The sequence below is a fragment of the Brachycentrus maculatus genome, unplaced genomic scaffold (assembly GCF_059751285.1).
Source record: "Brachycentrus maculatus isolate JH-2025_06_01 unplaced genomic scaffold, ASM5975128v1 h1tg000180l, whole genome shotgun sequence".
NCBI lineage: Eukaryota > Metazoa > Arthropoda > Insecta > Trichoptera > Brachycentridae > Brachycentrus > Brachycentrus maculatus.
The window spans coordinates 1,459,780-1,487,084 of NW_028280931.1; the positions used below are offsets into that span (position 1 = coordinate 1,459,780).

The 27,305-nt window shown below is 34.1% G+C and overlaps 1 protein-coding gene across 4 annotated transcripts; it reads right to left on the minus strand.

Moving 5' to 3' along the window:
• Window positions 1–1,097: 1,097 nt before the first annotated feature.
• Vrp1 (Verprolin 1) lies at window positions 1,098–25,655 on the minus strand. Of its 4 annotated transcripts, none has more exons than XM_088262440.1 (8): window positions 25,565–25,655; window positions 24,307–24,773; window positions 16,653–16,927; window positions 6,008–6,459; window positions 4,356–4,519; window positions 3,621–3,775; window positions 2,560–2,743; window positions 1,098–2,056 (listed from the first exon to the last, which is right to left on the minus strand). In XM_088262440.1, exons 2-8 carry the CDS (start codon window positions 24,644–24,646, stop codon window positions 1,971–1,973), a joined length of 1,656 nt encoding a protein of 551 aa, XP_088118566.1. In that variant the 5' UTR covers window positions 24,647–24,773; window positions 25,565–25,655; the 3' UTR covers window positions 1,098–1,970. The 4 variants fall into 4 exon arrangements, with proteins under 4 accessions (XP_088118566.1, XP_088118565.1, XP_088118569.1 ...); XM_088262439.1 differs by having other exon boundaries at window positions 25,501–25,655; XM_088262443.1 differs by having other exon boundaries at window positions 25,511–25,619.
• Between the last annotated feature and the right edge of the window lie 1,650 nt (window positions 25,656–27,305).

Sequence of the window (27,305 nt, forward strand, 5' to 3'; positions counted from 1 at the left end):
AGAAAAAAATGCAAACTTACCTTAATTTAGGCAGTTTTGTATACTGGGGATACTTATAATAATACATTCCTAATTGGCTAAATACTGCAATATTACTCTTGAAATTTTGCTAAATAATATTCAAGTGTTTGTGGTTAACAAGTGATAAAAGTTAATCATCCGATAATAATAATCATTACTAAACAAATAAGCAACAATAGAATACTTGAAACACATCTTACAAATGTAAAATACGAACTATACACAAAAAATACGAAAAATTATTAAGTATGTAACCATAAAAATGAATTATTACTTACATAATTACACTTTATTCTACAAATTAACAAGATACCTAATATAAAAATTATCACCACGAAGTTAATAAATCATCAAGTTATATGATATAAATATAATATAGATATTTCTCCATATATATTTTTCAAAGCCACTAATACTGAAGGTTAAATAATTTCATCAATTAGGCTGATTATTTATGATAGAAGTCATAGAGCGATACCCACAATATGGTAGCTATTACAAATGACGCCGGTCAGTAACAATAAAGGACACCATTCACAACCTCACCGCGATAAAAGACTCACCTAACTACCAAGTACGATCATGAACACAGTAAGATAACAAATTGACACAGTGTCGCAGTTCTAACTACAGTGTTATAATTGTGCAAGACTTGTTGAATATCAACAGAACTATAATACATTCCTAGAGTGCTAGGCTTCGTCGTCTGATCGCCTGGACAGTCTCATGGTGTCCGCGTTGATGTTGGTGATGGTCTCGAACTTGACTCGCATGGCCGCCACGTGCCCCGGGACCGGCACCTCCTCGGGATGCGGCAGCGGTCCCTCCGCGGAGGAAGTCATCAGCGAGGAGGTCAGCAGCGAGGAGCTGCACGCGCTGTACTGCAGCGGGTTGGAGGAGTCGTCCTCTATGATGGCCGGAGACGACGACTCCGCGCCCGACGAGAAAGGATTGGTCATCTCCGAAGCGGAAAGAGACTCCCAACTCTGGGGGTTAGCCGAGCTGTCCATAGAGTCCGTTACGTTAAGAGGCAGTTCTGTCCCTGAATTTTTATTACTTTTTAACACTGGACGAGAATTATTTCTTAAAAAAAAATCCTCGGAATTACCCGACGGTTGATCCGTGTAGTTATGAATCTCGCGATTTTCACCGTGGCGGGTTTTAGTTTTAGGTTGCTCGGTTATTCTTTGATCTTCATTTTCGGTAATGGAAAAGTTTGCTGAATCATCTTCCGTAACGACATTAGTACTCGAACTGGACATTGTATCGCACAATCTGTTGATGGCTTCGATAACATCTCTGAAACCATCGTCGCCTTCGAAACACCAGGACGCCAACTCTTCTCGGTTTTCCTTTACTTCTCGGTTTCTCTCGGTGACGTCGTCCTTTGCCTGCGCGACTTTCTTGCCGTCTTCTTTCACCGCATCAGCAACCGGTGCCGAGGTAGAAACATCCACGACTGGACTATCGGTTTCTAAATTTACAAAAGGATTAGTATTTTGAGTTTCGGTGCAGATACTTTTATTCGAGGAACTGCTGGGGGATAAAATATTTATATCGTCACCTAGCAACTGTAAGGCATTTGCGGAAGATAAAATCTCAGAGAGCAAGTCACTTTGAAACACATCCAAGGGGACTTCTTCGGAGTCGTCCGGTAAGTCGGGTTTCACTTCACTAACTGTCGTCGGCTGGGGTTTGAGGGGGGTCCTGGGGGAGGAGATTGTTTGGCACGGGATGAGGGCGACGATGGATGAACTCTCGCAGAGAAGCTTGCGGGGGTCGAGCAGGACGCGGCAAGTGGTGTTCTGCAAGACCGGGGCGCTGATCCAGGGCAGGCTGGGCCTGTCGTCCTCCAGGATGTCGGAGTCGAAGGTGTCGGAGCGGGACACCGTGTCCTCCCGGGAGCGGGGGCTGGTCGAGGCGGGGCATCGCTCGACCGACAGCTGGTGTTAGCAGGTTGATGAGTTGTTCGGCCAGAGCTTGGAACTCAGTTGGATGTGAGTGTTTGGCGGTAGCGGCGCCTGTTGTTTATTCACTATAAAAAATTAAATGTGTTAGTGATAAATATGAACATGAATTTGACATCAAATTTTCACAACAAAATTTTCCTTGTGACCTGCACTCCCGTTCCTCAGATCTAGGGGTAGAATATATTTGATAAGATACTTATATGGAAAGGGATTGGTAGTAGTAATGGAATGGGTAAACTTCTCGGGGTTGCATACTTGTGTTTGTACAAGCTTGTATTAATCCACTACTGTACAGGAGTGTCTCGAGGTAAATAAAAATTACAAAACAATAATATAAAATAATGTGAAAAATATTTAGATGTTTGGTCCAAAATCCCAAGTATTTTGAGTATTTTTTTAAAATTAAATTAATTTTTGCCACGAGGAAAAAACCCACCAATGGTTTTGGTGACATCATAAGATTATAGATATAAAATAGTTGTTTTACACAATCGTTTCAAAAGGAATAAATACGCTATTTGTGATTTTTTAATGACAAGTTTTACAATTAGAGCCAAGAGGAATGTACCATTTGCAGCATTGGCAGCGCTGTTGACGCTGCTGTAGGTTTTGTCTATCCTGAGGAAGGCGTCCGGGAAGGGGAACTGCGCTGGCGGGTGGAACTTGTCGGAGAAGCGGGCGTCCAGCTCCGAGGGCCGCATCGAGGAACCTCGCACGGGAGGTTGCGGGGGACCGCCGTTATTCGGTGATGACTGAAATCAGATATGATACATATTAAATATTAAAATAAAACAATGATTTTTAGAGTCTACTAAATTGTATTTACTTATATTGTATATAGCCACTCACCGAGATTTTTATGTCTACCGGTTTCGAGACGTACCCGTCTCTTCGTCAGGAGAATCACTATTACAGCATGCAAACAATACCACCCTTCACCACCATACCACCATTTACACACTTAAAACTACACAAAATGTTTAACGCATGCGATTTTTGGTCGACCCGAAGACCAACATGCACTAAAGTTTTCGCCACAGACATGCGTTAAATTGTATTTTATTATTAACCTTCTTCTGGTGATATGTATTTACTACAACTCGATATAATTATGCATTACATGAAAGAATTATAATATAAAGTTCATTTGCAGCAACAGAAATAAATAATTTATGAAAAAATCGGGGATAAAATCACCAATACACAAAAGGTTCTCAGTGTGTGTGAGTGTGTGGCGTTTTTTGTGTATACGCACATGTCGTAACGTGTTTACTGCGCCAATAGTGCGCGGATCATCTTCAGCGGCGGTCATGTTGCTACGTTAGCTATTGCGGCTACTTGCGATGTATTTTTTTCTCCGTTTTCAGATACTTACCAGAGCTAACATTATAAAATTTTTAGGTTTCAACTTCAATTATGGTGAATTAAAGCAACATTTAGGAATATTCACATTTTCCCGTTTTTAAACCACATTTTCATATGGTGTACATAATACATATCGCCGGTGTATGCGGAAGTTTTTAGCACCGTAAGGGACAGGTTAAAAACACGTCTTAACCTTTCCCTTATGTCTTGAGAGTTCAGAACTAAAATGGTTAGCAAAAATATATTAAAAAAATGATAACTTACGTTAGATCTTACATGCTGAGGGGTGACAGCCAAGGCCGGGGCCGGGTGACGGTGCGGAGGGGGCGGTGGCGGGGGCAGGTGGGCGGGGCGCGCGGGGGGCGGAGGGGGGCCGTGGGTAGGCGGGCGCAGGGGGGCCCTTGTAGACCCACGAAGACCTGGAAAAAAAATAATTAGTCGTGACTGAAATATTTATCTTTATCATTGAAAGCTGTCCCACCGCATTCCCAGATCTGATACAGAAGCATCTAGGCTTCCTGAAAGACCTTCTCTTGCAAATATATGTTTTTTAATGAACTAGTTGCTAAATTTATATAAAATGTGAAACAAAATTGTATCCTGATTTTACTGTGAATTTACATTTAAAAGGGCGGGATCTTATTGAACAATCCATACATATCAGTTTATGTAGAATTTAATGTTAATATTATGTGTCAGTACATAACAAATTCACAGCCTACACAAACAACATATGTATCTTTTACTTCACACTTTTTATGAGCATTAATTTTTTTAACTAACAAAAATGTGCTTGTGGAAAAAAGTTTTCTATATATTTTTAACATCTAAAGCATTTTTTCCCATTAATTGTGATTATTAAAAATATTCTGTACATTTCATCTGTAGTTCATCTGTAGTAAAAATGACATGAACGCTGTGAATGCTGTAAAATGAAAAACATTTTACAACTGAGTTAGTTTGTTTTTTGAGCGGTTGAATTTCGGAATGGTCTCTTACCCATGGGAGGTTGTGGAGCGAAATTCTTTCCGATTACGGCAACCTTCCTGTCAATGCAGTCCTGCGATTGGTGGAAGGCTGAGGGTCGGTTTGCGAGGGTATTGAACTCATTGTTGGGGCCCCCGGACATCCCTGGCGGGCACGGAAGAGCTCCCAGGGGAGATCTAGAGTATCAAAATCCAAGATTACAAAAGATTCAATAAAAATTCTTTCTCCCTGTCATTTGTTTAAATTCTTGTTATGATTTCTATCCTAAAATTTTTCAGTTTTCACTTCTAGTATTATCGATACATTGGCGTTTAATCCACTTTTTACTTCTTATATTTTTATACCAGTAAATCAAATTCTTATTTTACTTCCATGCATCTTCTTACAAATGATTCTCCCCAATTTAAACTGATTAATTTCATTACTCTCTACAAATGTGTTCCCAAATTTTGTTTGCATTGCTTTTATTACATTACTTTGACAGTAAGAAAACATAGCCGTAATATTGCTGCCTGTTTAGAATCGCTATGAAAAAAAAAATGGTGACCAATTATTTGAAATTTGATTATCTGGACTGCTTAACAGACTTTGGTTTTTTTTCTTTTTACATTCCCTTGAAAAACGTAATAACGTTTTTTATTATTATCAGGATACAGAGGATTAGTACATATTAGAAAACAAAGATAAAATAGATAAACCATTCGAAGATAATTTCAGGTAGTGGTGTAATATTATCAGAACATAAAAAAGGTCAATGAGGAAATAATAATTGATTCGGTGACTAATACAAAATAATAAATAAGTACAAAAACAGCAAATTATGACACAGTTTAAAATTCTGTGTATCACATACATCATGTTTATTGCAGAATTTGAAAATATAAAAACATAAATTGCTAAAAAATACTTTTAGGAATCAAAATAAATATCCGCAAGATTTGGAAAAAAATCATATACTTTGGAGCGATCCTTCGATGACTGCTAAGTGTAGGTATTTATATGCGTCTTCTTATTCTTCTTCTAACCCTTATCCCGCACCCCATGGTGCAGAGGGCACTGCATCGTATTGGCGTAGTGTTATCTTGATCATTACTTATGTGAAGTCAAAGTGATAAATCCTGCGTTCAGGGACCAGTCCAGGGTAATATTGAATAAATATTAGAGTGAAAAATCACTTTATTGACCCCCTTAGGAAAAATCGAAGAATATTGAATACATATTAGAGAATAAATAATATGCGTACATCATGCTAATACTTATTGTGGGTAGATTAGCCAGAACAAAGTAACCTAACCTAACCAGTGTTATGTAAATTAAAGTAGTATATATTATTTTGAGAAATAAAAAGACTTTGCGTTTTGATCCACTCACATTTTTATTTAACCAACTAGTTTCGGCAACAACCTGTTGCCCTCTTCAGGGTTTCATTTATGACTAAATAAACCATAGTATGAATTAAATTAAAATTGTCATTTATTAAACCCTGAAGAGGGCAACAGGTTGTTGCCGAAACTAGTTGGTTAAATAAAAATGTGAGTGGATCAAAACACAAAGTCTTTTTATTTCTCAAAATAATATATCAATATGATCCACAAAGTTAATGCTTTCAATATTGAAAACATAAAGTAGTATAAGCTCGCCAGGTTAGGCGCAGTAATGCTTACCTCGGCACTCGCATACTCTGCGCTCTAGACGCCGGCTTTCCGTTCACGACCAACTTCTTCATGGGTGGTGAGGGCTTTCCATTATTGGTGTTATTGTTGTTGTTGGTGTTGGTCGGCTGTCCGTTGGGCGACACGGCTATACCGGGCGGTTTGGGGGCCACATTCGGCTTGCCGTGGTTCACCACCTTGCCTGGAAGGGGGCCATTGTCCCCCGGGTCGTGCAATACCAGCGGGCTCGGCAGCGAGTTGGACTGCCCGAGGGAAGAGAGACTCCCGCCGATGTTGGAGCCCCATTGCGCGTTGTTTCCGTGCAGCGAGCTCTTGTTTCTCTGTATGGTCCCGATAGTGGGACTGGGCGGGCCGGCGCTCTGCGAGACATGCTGGTCCGAACTGGACAAGTTTTGTATTCTCTGAGTTAGCAATGTCGAAGGCAGGACTGAATCGGATGAGCTCTGAAACAAATTAAAAAATATATATTATTCTGTAATTTTTGTAAAGTAAAAGATGTTGATACAAAAAAAAAATTGATTAAAAAACAATTTCATAATTTCTTGCGAAAACTCATTTGATGAATAATAATAATAATACAATTTTATGATGAATCAGACTCCAATGTTACCATCTATTAATACTATCATTAGTGAGTTAGAATGATTTACTTATATTAGTATTGACAAACTAAGGACGGGAAAGGTATTTCTACCCGTTTGGTCGATTGATGCTTAAGGACGGGAAATGTATTTTTACTTTCTGCGCTGGCCTAATTTTAAAGTCCGAAAAAGGGAATTACTTAATGTTTTTATATGAAAGTTATGTACCAAAGTCCTAGTTAAGGTCTTAACTATATGTACACAATTATCAAATCCCGTCGCCAGCGGTCCGCAGGCCTGAAAAACATCCCTACAAAATGTGTTTACTATTTATAGGTCCCCATATAGCGAAATATATATTTTGGGTCTTTTGTATAGCCTATGGTCATATTTTATATAATTTCATAAATTTGTGTGAAAAAGTCAATTTCATAAAGCATTTTTTCATGCAGAATTTCAACATCAAATATTTTGTCTCCTTTGATGATTGTGAACTGAAAATGTGAGAAAAGGACACATATACAAACGTCTCGCATACTGTCGGATAAGTGTAATAAATGCCGAATAAAATTATGCGGAATGCATCGAAACAAGTGTCACAATGGGTCATAAGAAATGGTAGTATTTACTAAGTAATATTTAAATTAAGAATTAATATTTTGATTCAAGCAGAGGAAGATACAGCAAAACGTGATACAATCAGGAATGTCAAATACTTGAAAGAGGTCAGGTTAGGATTCGAAATAATCGGCGGGTATGTATGAGGAGATGCACGAACTCGGAAGAGGCGAAGAATGTTTGCAAAGACAGAGTGGTGTGGCATTCTATTCTCTTCTATATTTCATTCGCCTCATAAATTTGTTTAACCGTTCTTTCCTCACTCATTCGTCCTACATGTCCAAACCATCTCAACACACCTTTCTTAATTTTATCGATAATGCTTATCTCAGCTTTGCATTCCTTCCTTATTTCACTATTCGAACGTCTCATACATCGTTTCATAATCATACATCGTTTTGTCGCAGTCAGGTTAGGAGTCGTAATAATCGGCGGGTATGTATGAGGAGATGCATGAACATGGAAGAGGCGAAGAATGTTTGCAAATACAGAGTGGTGTGGCATTCTATTCTCTCTGCCTACCCCTGTAGAGAAGTAGTGTGATGGTTAGTTATATTTTGATTGGATTAATGCTATCGCTAGCAGGGGCGTGCATTCCATATAGGCAGAAAAGCAGTGCCTATCCTAACTTACTTGTGACACATAAAAACACAACCAGTACCTACCCTACCTTATTAAGTAGTATCTAGCTTACCTTACCACCTACCTCTACTCCCTACCCTAATTAATTCTCTGTGCACTGATCCCTAGTTATAATTTATGTAAAATAAGTAAACATATGGCGGGAAAAGACACTGTGTCCTTATATAAAATATGTTTAGTCTGAAGCGTCCCACGTACGGATTAAGGAAAACAAAAACAATGATTTTTCTAACATTGTACAGGCTACACAATATGCCACGACTCAGTGATGAGTCACTAAGGGAAAAAATGAAAATAATAAAGAGTGTAAAAAATAATAAATTGATACATTGATCATTTAACCTTGATTTTAGGAGTGAACATTGTTTATATTCAGCACCATAATTCCAAACGAGGAAAAATGTTTTTTTTTTGTATGGTGGCATGCAGTTATGAATACTAATTTTAGTAAAGAAAATATATATATGTACGATAGACACTGTGGGTATGATACAAAGAATGACAAACCATTAAATATAAAATGATTGTATTGATATCGCAAGAAAGATGAAGAAGAATATAGAAATCTGGGTATTTACAGGACTTACGACTTGTCCACTAGTGATCACTTTACACACAAATAACATTCACCATTCTACTTAGGATTGACAACCACACTACTCGAATTTCGAAAGTTGTATTTATCTTTTAATTGACACCTAAGAAGGTGTCAATTAAAAGATCACATGTGAGTTCTCGACACCGTCTAAGGTTGAGTTGAGTAAGTTTTTTTACTTAGCAGACCTTCATGAAATATATGCAAGAGAAAATATATTTTTTTATCCGCCTCTGTAGTGCAATGGTGATCGCGATTAGCAACTGTGCTGAGACACACTAGTTCGATTCCCAAAGGGAGGGAGGGTCAAAATTAATACTTATGATTTTTCTCTTCAATATTTATTTAATATTACCCTCGACTGGTACATGAGGCTCAGGATTGATCACCTTGTGTACATTTAAGATAACAAACAAGGTTTCAAACGTTTTGACCAATATCACTAGTCTGTTTTTGGTTGGTTGGAAGATATTACTTTTTAGCAATAAGCCCGTCAATGTACATATTTATTTTCTATACATAAGTTTAAATAAATAAATAAATAACACTGTGCCAATATGGTGCAGTGCCCTATGCACCATTGGGTACGAATAAAGATTAGAAGAAGAATTATTTCTTGATAAATATAAGAATCCAATGATGAAACAATGAATAGTAAATAGTGAGATCTTATTAAAAAATCTCATTGTAAAACATGAATCATCGTATGACATCATAAACCAGTTTTTTCCATATAATAACCGGCACAATCATAACCCTAGCGGAATACTAAACGATATATATTTATTTCACTTAAAAGACGGTGCATCATTTCAATCCGAAAAGTAATCCACACAGAGTCCTTCCCAACAAGGAGTGTCCTTAAAGGATAGCCTTACTCAGACATTGGCGATGTCACCGGACAAACAAAATATTGAAACACAAACATTATGCAAGACAAGAGAGAAAATAACACTCTTGTGTTTTGTGCGGAAAATTAAGGTCAACATGAACCAAGTTATACAAGAAAGGAATACAAATGGTTTTGCCAATGGCTAGAGGTTATACAAAGATAATTTCATGGTTATTTTATGGAGATAACCACATCATTCTGTTGTTCAGAAATGGAATGAGTCATACAAAATTAATAACAAGGTAAAAGTATATATTATTCCGCCTTAATAGCGTCGTGGTTAGAAGATTTGGCTTCCATGCTGGAGGTCCCGGATTTGATTCTTAGGTGGGTCAAAATAAATATAAGTGATTTTCACTGGTAAAAAAATTAAGCGTTTAAAATGGCATAGTTGTTTTTTATAACACATTTAAACTGAATTGAATTACCAAATAGACAATGAAATTACAGCTAAGATTGCGTCTTATCAAAATATAAAATTCAACATTGTAAATCATAATACATCAAGGCTTCTTTTATATATAAATAAATTATGACAGACTATCAATATCATTGATAAGAATTATTATCTATGTTCATTTTGAATAATTTTATCATGGCTGATAACAATGTTAATAGAGAAACCAAAATAAAGTTATACACCTAGGCACAAGAAAAATCTGGAAGATTGTTAAAATAATTAATTATTGGAACAAATTTCTTCTTTTACAACATCCATATGTTAAAAAGTGGCACATTTGTCATGGCACATATTGAACATGTGGTATATCAGTTAGAATGTTATACGAGTGCGAGCCCATAATACACTGAATTAGTGCATACATGTAATTATGAAAGCCAGTTGCCATTTTCATGTGGGATGATGTATAAAACATGCTCATTTTAAATGCACAGAGATCATTGACTCTTTATTACAATTATAAATATCTCACACAATCACACACTGTCATATTATCTAAGTAGATATATCATTAGTTGGATTGTGGCCCAGTGGTTAGTGTCACAGATTCCGAGTCAGAGTTTCTAGGCTAGACCCAGCTCTTGGTTTTTAAATAATACAAATATTTGTTTGAATAACCTTTTTCTCTATGCTAGAAAAGCAAAAAGGCAGCCATATTTAATAATTTTAGATAGAAACCATTAACCTAAACATGGTATTTCTACGACATCAATAATAATAAAGCAGAATACACATTGTATACACATTTGGAATATCAACACACTAAGGACGTACTTCCCGTGAATTTTTACCATCTGTGCCAGTCTAATTTCAAAGTCAGAAAAGAAGAAATTATTTAATGTTTTTATATGAATATTATGTACCAATCTCTTTGTTAAGGTTTAAACTATATGTACACAGTTCAAATCCCGTCGCCAGCGGTCCGAAGGTGTAAAAAAAACACCCGTCTGAAATGTGTTAAAAGATATTAAGATTGAATATAAATTGTGTCAACTTTTATATGATAAATGGCCGCCAAAATTGATGAATAACTGAAGAAAGAGTATCGGAATCACACAAAAAAGAATGAATTAGAAGCAGAAAAATAATCTCATTTAAACTATAAAGACATCCCATTCATAAAGAAAAAATTAAATAAAAATTGTTTCCATTAAATAATTTATTTTTTTGGCACTGTTTTCAATTAAACTAAACTTTTTTAGAAACTGGGAGGTTATGGGAGAGTAAAGGATCGAAACGTAGACCTCAGAATTAGAAGTCCAGACTGTTCATATCTCTTTGCTTTCCGGTGTCAATACAAACAATGTTTTTTTGGTTGAATACTGGGAGGCAGATTAATGGAATGTATCAAAACATTAATGACAAAAATGCAAATAAGATTATTTTACTTACATTAGCGATACTATTATCAAGCACATTTTTTTTATATAGGACATTAAAAGGGCGTAAAAAGGGATGTATGTTTAAATAGATTAGGAAAGCAATTCTGATAAACCACAGGAAGTGACAATATTTGCAGTGTCAGTACAAAAAATGAATGATATGCACTTAACAGAAATCTGATTATCATATTCAGAATCTAAATTCTATATTTTATTTTATTTTTGATAAATTAACTAAATTAGACATGCAATGTTGATATAACATTATCTGAAACATCATGATAGCTCTACTAAAAATGTGTCATCAAATTTATTTCAACAGGGTAAACTATTTTATTTATTGTTTCGGCATTAACTTTCATTTCAATAAATTAAAATTATTACACCTTGTTCCATATAAAGGCCAAATTATGAATTATCTTGAAAATTTAGAAATACAAAAAAACCTGAATTCTAATAATAATTTATTAAATAATATATTGTTTCAAAATTCTTCGCCATTGCTTTCCATTTTTCCTTTGTTTTCAAACTCCGTCCCTTGACTAACCCCTTCCCCTTACTTTCCCCTCTCCTTATTTATAGAACAATTTTATATTTTATATTTTAGTTATTATACAGACCTGAATGATGGAAGTTTAACTTCTGAAACATGTAGTCTATAATAAAACTCAAGTGGTAAAAAACGAAGTGTTTTCTTCAATCAGGGTAAACTATTATTGTGGTTTTGTAAATGTCAGTTTTTTTAATTGACTTTTAATTGCATGTGCTGTTCTCACTATTAGTGTTCTGTCGGTACTTATAAGAACCTACCAGAATTTGAGAATTTAGTAAAAGTGTGTGAGGTCATGTTTTGGTTTATTTTTTACTTCGGGTCTTATGAGTAATAATTTAAAATCGTATCATATTTTTCCAACATTTGTAGCCTTCTATTCAGAACTTAAATTTATAAAGCTAATCTGACAATTTTCCAAAGTGTTTGACGCTAAATTTCTCCCAAATAGAAAAATATTTTATCCAAAGTCAAGCAATTCCATTTATTTTTTAGTATAAATTTTTAGTAAATATTTTTGAAAAATATGTATGAAATCAAAGATTTACTTACTTATTTAAGAGGTAGCTGAATGACAATATTTAATCTGAGAAAATGTTGTTGGAAGTTATACAGAGCGAAACCACGTGAAAATTTACAATATTTAGTGTTTCTATGAGATAGAAGAAAACCAGAAGCATATTAAAATGACATATGCAGTGATACATCTAAAATAGAAACGGGATAAATATGAAAATAATCTTAATTCGTTTATTGCGATGTTCGAGCGATCATTCATCAAAATATTCAAATTTATTCAAATGAATTTGGTAATCAAATTACATGCTCAACTTTTTTTTTTTAAATATGGATATGATGCATATTAGAAAGCATCTTTCATTACTGTTTATTTTATACAATCTCCATCAGTCAGACCAATATAAATTATATTACCGAAAAAGAACCAAATATTTCAATTTAACATTTGATAATAAACATTGTGTCAAATCAATTCATCATAATTGGTTGGTTTATTTGACCAAAATCTTAGCTACAAATTATTAGATAAATCTCATCACTAGACTATGAAAGGCAGCACAACCAACAGTGAGATTTTCTATGTTTTATTTGTTAAAAATAAAGTAATTTTACCATAATATTTGAATGTTTCTAAATAAAAAAAAATAAATAAAGTAGAGTTGATTAATTAATATTTTATGATTTTCACTGCAATTAAATAATCGATGGATGAACATATTAGCAACATTCATAGGTCAATTTCTGAATTCACTGATCTCTACATTGGCGAACATGGGAAGAAGGAAGCATGCGTGCTGACAATATGTAGTGTGCCAAAAGGTCACAACGAGTATTACACTCAACAACTAGGTCTCATATTAAAGTGTGTATACATATTGCCTGATTAGGCACCAACTAAGCTTAATTGGCACCAACATGGCTTCTACAGAGACAATAAAGAGGGTGATTTTGGACATTGTGATAATCAATCTATGGTGTAAACGAGTTTAACCTTATAACACGGAATATTCAATTAACAAACCAGTTTAAAGGTTCATTATTTTAACCTTTCCCTTACGGTGCTAAAAAACTTCCACGTACACCGGTGATATGTATTTTTTACACCATATGAAATTGTGATTTAAAAACGGAAAAATTATAAATATTCTAAATATTTATTCTATTATTACCATACCATACCATAGTTGAAGTAGAAATGTAACAATTTTGTAATGTTATCTCTGGTAAGTATCTGAAAACGAGGAAAAAAATACATCGCAAGTAGCCGCAACAGCTAGCGTATCGACATGACCGCCGCGTATGACGATCCGCGCACTACTAAACATGCTACAACATGTGCGTACACACAAAGTACGGCACACACATTGAGAAACGTTTGTGTATTGGTGATTTTATCCCTAATTTTTCACAAATTACTACTTTTATGTAATCATCATCATCTTCTAAAGGCAGCGCCTTGTTGTGTCAGCCACTTGTCTCTGTCAGTCGCCATCCTCTTGAGCTGCGAATAGGAGGAGACGTCCATGAGCCGCTTCAAATCCTGGAAGTATGAAGTTCTTGGGCGGCCTCTTGTTCGTTTTCCCAAGATTCTTCCTTCGAAGATGTTGCTAAGAAAGGTGCTATGTCTAATTGAGTGCCCTATTAGCTTGGCCTTCCTCTTCAAAATATGATTTATAAGCTCTCTTCTTTCTTTTACGTCCTGCAACACCTTTTCGTTGGACTTCCTTACGACCCATGATGTTTTGGTCATCTTCCTCCAAACCCACATCTCAAATGCTTCAAGCCGGTCTTTTTCGTACTTTTGGATGGTCCAGGTTTCACACCCATACAACAAAACACTCCAAACAAAAGCCTTTATGAATCCTTTTCTTACTTCAATTTTTAAATGTTTGTTTGATAGGAGGCTGTACTTTTTCATAAAAGTTTGCTTGGCTAGCGTTATCCTCTTTTTTATGTCTAGGGTACATTTATTGTTATATGTTAGCGTGCTACCCAGATAACAGATTTATGTAATACGTGATTATATTATGGAGGAATACAAAAATTTTGAGCCCGTATCTATTATATTGTGTATTGATATTCTAATTTTTAAAGCCGAGTTGCAGTAAAAACGTTTTTAATATTTAAAGCATTAACTTTGTGGATCATTGTAATATATTATTTGGATAAACCATTTTATTTCTCCAAATAATATATGTAGTAAATACATATTACCGGGAGGGAAAGGTTAAACAGGAGAGTTTAAATAAAAGTGATTTATTTAATTTAAATAGATAATTATATACTACCATTTCGGTGAACGTAAATACATGATATTATCTGTCAGATTTATTCAAAACTAGTTATGCATTTAAAAAGCGAAATTGTACAGGTACCCAAAACAGGTTTGGCATTTGAATTAATTAAGCTAATCCAAACAGATTTACAGATGGGCAAATATAAAAAAATAACGCAACGTTTGCCGACTTTAAAAGGGAAGCCAATTTATTGAAATGGTGACAAAGGCAAACTGGAAATCAGTTGGTATTTTTCAGAAAAGCGTTTGGGTTTAACTCAACTCGTATGGAGTAGTAATAGAGTTGTGTATGTACATATTAGGAATGTGGTATTGTAGATAAATAAAACATGTATTGAGTTGGCAACGGAAAAACACTAGGTGCAGTGCATAAATTACTTTTTGTAAGTGATATAAAATGTAGCTTAAAAATATAAATGAAATAAAACGGGAAAAACTAAGACCAATGAAACTACAACGTAAATTATTAAAAATTGATTCATTTTAATGTCAAATTTAACCTTTTCTGCGATCTATTTAAAATCCTGGTGACAAGTCTCAGGCTACATTATTTATGTAGTACACAATTGAATATCTTCGACTATTCACATTGTTTGAAATTGGTACTAATGTTTACGCAGGTGAATACGACTAATACTAATTACATAATATCCTGCTTCACCTAAAAAAGTATGCTGTTGAGTCACTAGATATGGCCTAGGAGTATGTACTAAAGAAAAAATGTTTTATCACAAAATTATGTACCTATATTGAATCAGTTTTGGAAAAACAGTATTTTTTTAAATAAATAGTATTCATTTCAACATATTAACACATTCATGATTATTATTGTTTTTATATTATGTTTATGTAATGTCACGGGTTATCCATTAAAACTAACATAGTAAAATATCACATATTTCTTATTTGCTAAAAAGTGTTAGATACATGAGTAGGTATGCATGTGGGGTAAGGGGATCAGTTGCCAATGTGCTTTCTCATACATAGCCGATGGGATCACTTTACTATTGCTCTCAGTCATAAACATATTTCCGACATACAAAGCGATATCCCAAAGATTTAAAAATAATTTTAAAATCCCCCAATGCTACACAAAACAGTACCAACAAAATAACATATACTTGGGCATAAAAATTTCAACAGCCTCCCTTTAGAAATTAAAAATATAAAAGACAACACTCTAAAAAAGAAACTCAACGAACACTATAAACATACACAGACTGTACAATAAAAAATAAATAAAAAAGATAACTCCCTCTCCGAGCACAAGAGCTTGCTCTGTTTTGGGAAGGTACCGCATAAAAATATATGAGTAGTCCACTTGCAAACCACGTTAAGTTAAAACAAAATTATCGAATGACTCCAATCAGTAGAAAATTAAAAATATTAGTATCCATATTTAACATAATCTGCCAAAACTCGTTGAGTTAGGAATAAAATGTAATAGAAAAATCAATACTCTCGCAAAACTCGCTATGCCTATCGATAGTCCACTTTCTAAAATCTCTCAAAAAAGCCTAAATCGGTAGGAGATTAATATTCTACCGGTTGCCGCCATTGGTTAAAAAAAATAATTTTTTAACATAACGTGGTTTGCAAGTAGACTGCTCATATCGCTCACTCCTTTCAAGAACGTCATAAATCCAAAATCCACAATTTTGAGTTGTGCATGTTTTCGAATGCCTAGGAGAGGTACTATATCCCAGCAAAAGAGGCATATTTTTAACTTAATATTTACCCGATACAGGGCAGAAAGTGTTGTTTTTGCATTATGAAGAAAAGGTATTGTTTAATTATTTTTTAAAATAAACTAAATATTTTTCAAATGGAAAAAAAAACCTTCAGGTTTTACCTAAATAGATCTGTTTACAGCAAAAAGTTCAATAAGTGGCATGATATTTATTTTAAATACATTGTATTATATTTTTAAACTTTAAAAACATTCTCCTGAAAAATCATTTTTTTTTATTTATGACGTTCTTGAAAAGAGTGAGCGATATGTGCCCTAGCAATATCATTTGGATATATTACAAAAATAGTAAAATATGTTTACCAAGTTACTAATAAAAAATTCAAATAAATATTGCAATATTGAGCTCACCAGAGTAAGGTTAGTCTTGGGGGGCGCAGGGGGTTGGGGGGGCGGTGCCCTGTTCCCGGCGGGGGGCGGCTGCGGCTTGCCACGGGGCTGGCCCAGGGTCTGTCCCAGGGCCAGGCTCAGCTGGCTCACAGACAACTGCCCCGGACTGGAGTCCACCTGCGAGGTGCCTTTTCCTTTCTCGGGGGACTGGCTCAGCTTCCGGGGCAGAGTGGCCGAAGTCACGGCACTCGGGGAAGCTTTGCTTACGGGAGGCTGTGCACTAATCTGAGTTCCGCCTGTGAAATAAAAAATTGTCATAGAATTAATTATTGAAGATGGTCTTTGAAGTCCGTGTTTTATTGTAGTTTTTGTAAATAATTCTAAAAACACTTATATATTTTTATGTATACTTATATAGTTGGAACTAGGCAACTATTGTATGTGGTGTGAAATTTTTGGCTGGATAATAATTATGTTAAAAAGTGATATTCGTAATAATTCATAGCAAATATCATAAATAATAAATTGTTTGTATGAAAATGTATTTTTGGTCGTGGCACGCAAGTATACTGGCTGCATACAATGTGTTTTATTATTTTAACATATGCTGTAATACATGTATAATTAGTATCATAAAATATTTGTCTATTAATGAAAACAGGTTTCCTTTAAAGATGTGTACAATAGTCATACGGTAATATAATGAAAAAAATATTTTTTAATAACTAGACTTCATTTTGACACCTGGAGCATAGATTAGGATATCCTAATATGCATATAATAAAAACATAGTTCAATTCTTCATAGATCTTGCGCTGATTTATGACATACCCAGATGATCATGGATTATCTTGTGGGCTATTGTTTCGGATACTTTGAAATTTTTTTTTTTACTTTCAATCCACTATTTTCCGTGATTGCATCTTCTACTTTGTGACCAATTATGTGATGTGATGTCATTTTGCCTTCCAGGCTGCGCGACGTCTTTAAGTGACCCTGCTTAAATAATCTACTTAAACACCATTGTTTTCCCAAGACAAGTGTCACCATAAACTGGTGCCATTTTACTAAAACTATCTGACTTTCATTCCGCAGACCCATCATAAAGAACCAATCCAAATTTATAAAATAATTAACATCGTAAGAAAGCTTAGTATTATAATTATTATGTTTGATAGTTTAACTAAAAATGTGTCATCAAAACCAGATTTTGACCGGGTTAAAACAATTATGAATGAGTCACTCCTATTCCTTTATATAAAAATAATGTCAGACAACTGTCAGATAATGCCAGTACAAATATTAAAATACAAATGCTTCATTAGGACTAATCAGGTTTGACAGTTCTCCCATCAACAGTCATAGTAAGATATTTCCAAATAATAATATATTGGATGATCAATCTGAAATAGGATATACCTCTTGAGTAACTTTAATTTCTCACCATATTAACTATTGCACTATTATATTGTATTGTAGTGTATTTAGCCAACAAACACCAACTAAAGAAGCTGCAAGTGATGTAAGACAGAGCAGTGAGAATAACAAGAGCAATTAACAAGAGCAAATACAAAAAGATTGAAGAATGAGGAGGGCGCATAGTCAGATTGAAAAAAAAGATTCTAGTTTATAATATTCACACCATTTTTTTAAAATATTCTAATCCCAAAATAAATTAAAAGAAAAATTGAATTTAGTAGGGTATTGTATTATGAATTATATTAAGTAATTTCTAGTGTTATACAATCATAACACTAGAAATGAATCAAATAAAAAATTATTAAAATTACCTTATAAGAAAAAGTCATATTTGGAAAAAAGGTGTATAAAGCATTAAAAATATATAATAATATGCCAGAAAGTTAGAAGAATGAAAAGAAATTTAATAAATTTAAAAATAAATGTTTCAATTATTGTTAAGGACGAGAATTGGATATGTAAGTAGTTATCAATAGATTATAGTTATAATATGGTTTATCATAGTAATAGTTGTAGATAATAGGATATACAGTTAAATATTAATTAACACATTATTGTTGGGCGGTTTTTCATCAACTCTGACCTTAATTATACTCAGACAGTCTGCCGCCTGACCCTCAGTATACTAATCACAAGCAAACCCCATTTCGGTCTGTACAGTGTTTTTGGCATCTCTCACGCTCTACCAAAAGTAAGCAAATAGAATGCTTATAAGCGTCTCCCGCTCTACCAACAGTGTGTAAAGGTGCTTTAAGCGTTTCCCGCAAACAATGTGTTATATACTCTGTAATATTGACTAACTGAAGCAAACAATAACAAAAGTATTTTTAAGTAATACTATCTATACACACGGTTAAGGATGAATGATAAGGATAGTTTTATATTATCACAATGCTTTTGAAATACCAAAAAAGGATATAATACCGTTTAAAGATTTTGAATGAATTTAAAAAAATATGTCTATCATGTATTATTTTGAGAAATAAAAAAAAAAGACTTTGTTTTTTGATCCACTCACGTTTTTATTAACAACCAACTAGTTTCGGCAACAACCTGCTGCCCTCTTCAGGGTTTAATTTATGACATATAATAGTCATAAAATTAAACCCTGAAGAGGGCAACAGGTTGTTGCCGAAACTAGTTGGTTGTTAATAAAAATGTGAGTGGATCAAAAAACAAAGTCTTTTTATTTCTCAAAATAATATATCACTATGATCCACAAAGTTAATGCTTTCAACATTTAAAATATATATTATGAATTAAGTACAGAAAAAAAAACTAGTTATATTATATTTGAGTGTTATTGATAACATTTGCGTACTTCCTGTGGTAAGTGCTTACCCAGAACATATAAATATTTGGAACAACACATTCGGAAATACGTAATAAACGACTTACTTCTACTGTGGTGCAGTTCGGGAAATACTTGATAAACTCCAGAGGGCGAGGTTTGTATTTCTGGGAAAAGTGGACAGTATGACGTCGCTTCAACGGAAACAGAGGATCGCGACGATCTAGGTGGCTCATTATTGAAGGAAACGTTGTAACATGCCGGGTTATATTCGAAGCGACCCGGGAAAAAATAATTACTCTCAGGATTGTATTTCATTCCCATTGACGGGTGAAAGTCATCATTGTATCCTCTTCTGATTTTTATTTTATCCTTTAAAAATCGAAGATTATTTTTCATTTTGGAAAATTGCATACTTATATTGACACTGACTGGGAATTTTGATTTAAGCTTTTGAAAAATAGACACATTTTCACTAGAGACATTTACGATGGGTGTTTCTAAAAAATTCATGGAAAAACTCGCAGAATTTTTTCTATTGTCCTCTCTGGTAATTTTAAGAATTTTCTCGAGGTACTTCCTTCTCTTTTTATATTTCTTTGGAAATAAAGAGATATCCGGACTATTGCACAGAGCGATATAAGCCATTTCAATGTCCGCGTTACTATAGAGTGGTCTATTGTTAGTAGAGTCTATGATTTCACAAATGTGTTTATCACATAAATAGTCACAATTGTTCCTCACAAATGACAATATCTCTTTAATTCTCATCTGGTTTAAATCCTTTTCGTAAGTTGCGGAACTCATTTTGAAAAATAAATAAAAATGACAAATACTATATTTGAAAAATTCACAGGTTTACAAGCAATCACGGCAGAATTAATACTGGTAATGAAAATTTCATAAGCAAAATGCAACAGTCATTTTGTTTCATTTATTCCAATAAAACATAACTGTTTGTTGAATCAACTTATCAAAAATATTTATGCGACTCCTTGGACATTAATAATATCAAATCGACATGGAATGCATTAACATTGTCCACTTCCGAAGTATAGTGGTTACTATATTTGGCTACCGTGCTGGAGGTCCCGGGTTCGATTCTCTGAGGCGAAATAAACATAAGTGATTTTTCACTATAGTATTTATTTAATATTGAAATTGAAATAGTCTTGAATTTTGTACCTTATGTAGCTTAGTTTAATTTCACTTTCAATTTTTACTGGTAATTTTTAAATTTAAAAAATATATATATTTCATTACTTTTGATTGTTTTTACTCTTTTTTTACAACTACATTTCTATTCTTTATTTATGTTTTTTAATACATTTATATTATCCACTGGCACTTCGTGATGGAATTGCATTTTAATATATTATTAGATTAAAACCAATATTTTTAGCTTTTCCACTTTATTTTTATTTGACCAGCGACCGGGTTTCGTCGTTACCGACATCACCAGTCTGATGATGTCGGTAACGACAAAACTCGGTCGCTGGTCAAATAAAAATAAAGTGGAAAAGCTAAAAATATTGGTTTTAATCTAATAATATACTTTATTAATGTATTTAACCTGCACCTTTATTTGTTTCTGTAAGTTTGTTATGTTCTCATCTAATTGATAAAAAACATTCAAACAGTTTGTAGTGCACTGTATTTCATTTCTTGTATTGTGTTTTTCATTGTTTGTAAACCATAAATACATAAATAAATAAATAAAATTGCCCTGGACACAGGGCTGATCACCTTGCCTTTGTGTATTTAACGATCAAGATAATACTGGATACAGATAAGGGATAGAGGCAAAGAAGAAGACGTGAGTGCAAAAAAGGTGAGAAAATTGAGATTTTAAATTGTATCTGAATATTAAAGGTAAAGTGGATGGCCAGATATCAGAATGACAATTATATGTGTGATGTTAGCAACTTTTGTTCTCCAAATCTCCACATTTGACATACGCCGTGGCGTAGTTGGGTTGACACTCGACTGCGAAACTTGTGTTGCGGGTTTGATTCCCGCCAATTGCAAAATGAATTCAAGAATGTTTTATTTTCAATTGCCCTGGGTGTTTGTGATGTATTTTTCACATTTACCTTCCCTATCCTTACTATCCTACTTGCAGACAAGCATCTAAAATAGAAGCTTTGCAGGTGATTCCTTTTTAAATAAAAAATATTCTCTCTGATTCATTTTCCAATAGAGATGCCTGTAATGACCCATTTATTTCAATTGATTCCTGCTCTCACAACCGTAAAATTTATGGTATAATCAATAAAAAATTACAATATCAAATAGTTGATAGATAAAAATGAACCATTAATTTTTACAGTAAACAAGTTGATAATAAACCATTTCTGTAAATGATTTTATATGCCATCCTATATAATGAAACCTGCTATTATAAAATATGAAAAATACAAAGAATAAAATTATATAATCAGAATTATAATAAACCATCATATAACTAAGGATGTTGATAAAACGAAGGAAGGCGCTTAGATATATTTATGGTTTGTGGTTTAGGCTACCTTTAATTTGATAAATGCAGGAAGTAAAAAAAACCTCGGTTGCAAATATATAATATTGTAATTATTAAACATGTCTTCAATTTTTGTTACTCAAAATTCATTTGCAGTAAATGTCACAATCAGAAAGATATGCTGAAATATCATAATGAAGATAATTATTGATAAATATATTTTTAACGTTTCTGTAAATAAATAATGATAATTAGGTTGTAAGTCCCAGTATTGCTTGTTACGGGAATGTGCTGGTCTTGGCATTTGCAAAGCTATCTATCTGTCATCTTCTGGTTCACATAGTGATTCCTAATAAAATAAAAATCACTGATAAAAATATAATAAGAAAACTTACAAAAAAAATATTGAAACTTGAATGTATGTCTAATCATTAGATTTTCTATTTTATTGTGGCTTTTTCCATTATCTGCACCCGATGGTGCGTAGGGCACCATATTTGATTGACACGGCAACAACTTGACAGTAAATTGTATGATGCCAAGGTGATCAGATTTGAATTCCAGATTCATGGATCTAGGAGTGAAAAATATTTCAAAGAATACAGATGACTTGAGTGAAGGAGCTCAGGGTGAAAAACATAACTACTAACTGGGAAAGAAAATGGAGGAAGAATAGTGGGTAGAAAATGAATGAAAGCAACAATGGCTAGGACACTCAGAGTTGTATACCCATACTAGTCCAAATTTGTGTAATTTTATAGTAAAAATGATAATTTTAGATAAGTCCCATTTTCGAAAAATATTACCTCAAGGGCAATGCATGAGTTTCACATACACGGCTTTTTTTCAGGAAGCTATACCAAAGATGTTTTACACTCAAAAAATATATATAACAATAGTTACATATTTATCAATTATATCAGATTCACAACTAAATTAATGCACTGATTAGAGATTAATGATGAAAAATAAAAATTATACGGGAGGAAAAAACTGAAAAGTATCTACATTTTTATTTTATATTTGGTATGGTTAATTGATACAATTAACACATTTCGGAGGGGTATTTTTTACGCTTGCGGACCGTTGGCGACAGGATTTGATAATTGTTTACATACAGTTTAGACCTCAACAAAGAGATTGGTACATAATATTCATATAAAACATTAAAATAAATAAATAATTCCTTCTTTTCTGACTTTGAAATTAGGCCTGCACAGAAGGTAAAAATACACTTCCTGTCCTTAAGTATCAATAGACCGAACGGGTAGAAATACCTTTTCCGTCCTAAGTATGTTAAATGGGAAAAAACAACTAAATAATTGAACCTAATATAATACGAGAATAAATATGTTGTGTAATTTTATTACCAGGTGCCTTTTTATATATTGCTTTATTGTGATTGATATTATAGTAGATGCTTTAAAGGTAAATACTAAAAAATTAACGGGCATATTCTAGATTTTTATAAAACTCAAATTAACATGAACATAAAAATTACAACAACAAAAAAATTGTGACATGTCTTTATGTTTACTACATGATTGCCAAAACCATATGAGAAAACGAACCTCAATTTGAGAATTGTGCTTCAAAAACGTTTATGAAAAAAATATATTTCTATCGAACCAGTAAATGAACATTATGAAGTTTACAACATTTTCAGTGTGTCCAAATACTTGTTCACAAAATCTGGATTATCTCCAATTACAGGAGTTATTTTCAAATTATTTTTTGACATCTCATCAAAGATGAAGAACAATAAAGAAGTCTGGGCATTTACGGGGCTGACGACCCTGTAAATGCCCAGACTTCTTCTTCATCTTTGATGAGATGTCAAAAAAATAATATTATGAAGTTTGTTATCTTCTGCTAACATAATGCATCTCAGTATATTTTTAAAATTGTATGCAGGATTTCTATGTGTGGGATCTGATAAAGATATTGAGCAAACGATAAATATTGAATTTAGAAACTCGCCCTACACCATATTGAAAGATAAAGTTTGTCTCTCGCAAATGATATATCATAAGTAGATTAAAATAACAATAACAATGTTACCTTTTTATTGTTTTACAGAGTGCATCCTTCCCACCCATCTTAAATTGCAATGCGGAATATTTTAATATTGAAAATATCACTAAAAAAATACTTTATTTTAATAATAACTCTAGAAGCCACTATTTTTAAAAATAGTCTGTAGTTGGCGGAGAAAGGATAAAACATCTGGGTGCCATGATTTGGCGAACGAAAATATATATTTGAATTTATTATGCAATTGGCAAGAATCAGACCGGCGATGTTAGTTATGCAGTCAAGAATGTACCCTGTTTGATACGTTATAGTTGATTTACATATTGTAATTTATAGAATACTACCCTCAAGTTGCCAGAAACCAATCAGATAAAAACATGTTGATTGCTCACCGAATCCCTTTCCAGTCGGCCTCAGTTTGGGCATTCCTCCGGCAAACAGTCCCCCGAGGGAGGGAGGGCCCCCGTTCATGGAGGGCCCGGGCCCCCGCGGCCCCACTCCGTTGCCGGCGCTGACCGGGGCCACTGCGCTCACCTTCCCCGGGATCACGGGGGCACTCTTGTCCACCGTCACGGCCTTCTTGAGCTTGGCGCCCTGGCGGATGGACTGCAGCAGCTCGTTGCGCCCTTCGCCGTCCTTCTTGGAGGCGCGGAACAGCTGCGCGGGGGCGGGCGGGGGCGGCGGCCCCGGGGGCGGAGGCGGCCCCGGGGGCGGCGGAGGGGGGGCGGGCATCTCGGATAACCTAACCTCACTTCGGCACTTATCACACTTTTCGACAAGTCAATTTTTTCTTCATCCTTTGTTAGGGTGTTTATCGGTTCTCTGCGTCATTTCTGGTTTGATCCCTATATATTTGATGCTGAAAAGATTGACGATCAAGACTCGATAAATAATGTGTCGATTCGTATATTGCGAAGGAGTGCTGAGCTTATCAGCGCCGCGGTTTACCTAATATATTCGAGTTAAAGATAATAGTGACGATAAATATTGTCGAAAGGTACGAGAGTATAATATAGTGGGTGTACGAATGTGCGGAGCCGCGGCTCGTGCGATGTACAATGGAATAAGAACGCGACAGAATGTCAGATGAATAGTAATTAGTAGGAGATTGACCAACCCGTGTGAATCAGTTATTAATCACTGGAGAGCGAGAATATGGAAATGTCATCCAGCGCCTTCGCGTGACTCATTTCGATGATCATTCATAAGGTCACAATGCGGAGAATACATTAACGCGCGCACCATTTGTTTTCTTCGCGATATAATTATTATTGACGATCGGTTTGTTGCCAAACATGGCAAGTCAAACAGGAGGTGCACTTGTCAATTATTATAACGATCATCCATTTGGCAGGTGTCATAGAAAACGGAGGAAGCTAGCTAATGTGATACGATTATATTTTAGCGTTAGGATTAATGAAGAGGCGATAAAATTAGGAATGTTCGCTTAATATTCGAGAACAATATCCGATCGTAAATATGTGTAGGCTTATGAGAGTGTTTGTCAATGTCCCATCATTCGCTTACATGTACACGTGAAAAATACACAATGGAAATTAAGCGCAGATATAAACTGAGAGACATACGTATAATTACATAATTAAGGAAACATAACACAAACGAGAGTAACACGTCAAAAAATATACGAACGAGTTTTCACAACTTTCTATAACTCCACCTCGCACTAAACATGGCCGAATTTGACGAATGATGACATTGCGCAGACGACCAACGCGCAGCTGACTGTGGGAGGCGACTCTCCCGCGCGGTACTCTATTTTTGAAATTTCAAAACTAAATAGCCTACGCGAAGAATGGTTATTTTAATATTACGAGAAAAGGTACTGATATATATCTTAGATAAAAATACACTACCATCTTTAATGCCATCTGAAATGAATTTCATCACGGAAATAACAAAAACAAACGAGAATGAAATGAAAATATTATGAATAGATATATAATATCAGTCTCTTAGAACCAGAAAGGGTAAAGTCTTTTTATATCACGCATAAAGGGTAAAATCTTTTTATATCACGCATAACTTTTCTAAAAACGCCTCAATTATCCAAGATCTAGACTTATAAAGACACTCTAAATACTACAGACGAGTCACCAAAGACGGAGACACTTCTAGATGGAGGTATTACCCTCAGCCGAGTCATGATGAGAACCAGCTGTTATTGTCATTTTATATCAAGATATACAGATCAAGGGGGATAATTTTTCACTCATTTAAATATTATATCTTAGAATCTAATATTATTTTTTTGTTTTTATTTTTAATAAAGTGAAATATTTGTGTTTTTAATATTTACACAAATATTTCAATTTCATACTATTTTGTGAGCCTAAGTGGCTCATTATTAGAAATAGGTATCACATTGTGGTAGAGTGGGTTCGAACCGAGAAACTCTGACTTAAGAGTTCGTGACACTTACCACGGGACCACAATCCGACACTTAGTATCCAATAGTAAAAAATACCGGCCCTTTTTCCAAATAAATCTTTATTAAAACTCATCCAAGGGTTAAATAACAAAATACATAAGTATGTATACATTCTCTATATACTTTAGGCTAATAATTGTTTTCTCTTCTTTTTCATACTATATATTTTTCTACATAAAAACATATTAATCACGGCCTAAAGGATTAGTGGAGTGAAAAAATTAACAGACCATGTTTCCAATTAATAGGCCATATTATAACAAATGAATTTAAGTAAAATTTAGTCTTTTTCCTACTCTTATTTACACCGAATGGTGCATAGGGCTTTGGGGAAGACAATTAAATGTTTCTTTCAATCACATATCACAAATTTCAATATACACACATATCACTCACTCCTTTCAACAACGTCATGTATAAAAAATCATCAATTTTCAGTTGTGCATGTTTTCAGAATGCCCAGAAAATGTACTATATTCCAGCAAGAGCGGCATATTTTAAACTTAATATTTACCCGCTACAAGGCAGAAAGTGTGGTTTTTGCATTTTAAAGAAAAGGTATTGTTTAATTATTGTTTTAAATATACTAAATATTTTTCAAATGGAGAAAAAACCTTCAGGTTTTACCTAAAAAGACTGTTGTACAGTAAAAAGTTCAATAAGTGGCTTGATATTTATTTTTAATACATTTTACTATATTTTTAAACTTTAAAAACGATCTCCTGAAAAATCAAGTTTTTTGGTAAATGACTTTGTTGAAAGAAGTGAGCGATATGTTATAAAAGAAGATTTTTATAAATAAGATTTTTTTGCAAGTGTATCTTCTTTTTCTCCAGCACTCCATGTTGAACATTGGCAACTATTGCGGCCATTTTAATTTTATCTGTTACCACTTTGCACAGCAAGTTAATGCTACAATGGAACCACTTTCTTAAAGCAGGA

What these genes read in the sequence shown, in the direction of transcription:
- Vrp1 (XM_088262440.1), bottom strand. Translation starts at nt 24,646, where the DNA reads ATGCCCGCCCCCCCTCCGCCGCCCCCGGGGCCGCCTCCGCCCCCGGGG. An exon ending in CCAAGACTAACCTTACTCTG is followed by an intron (nt 6,460 to 16,652) that starts GTGAGCTCAATA and finishes AATTTGTTTCAG; the next exon opens with AGCTCATCCGATTCAGTCCT. An exon ending in CGCTCCACAACCTCCCATGG is followed by an intron (nt 3,776 to 4,355) that starts GTAAGAGACCAT and finishes TTTTTTTTCCAG; the next exon opens with GTCTTCGTGGGTCTACAAGG.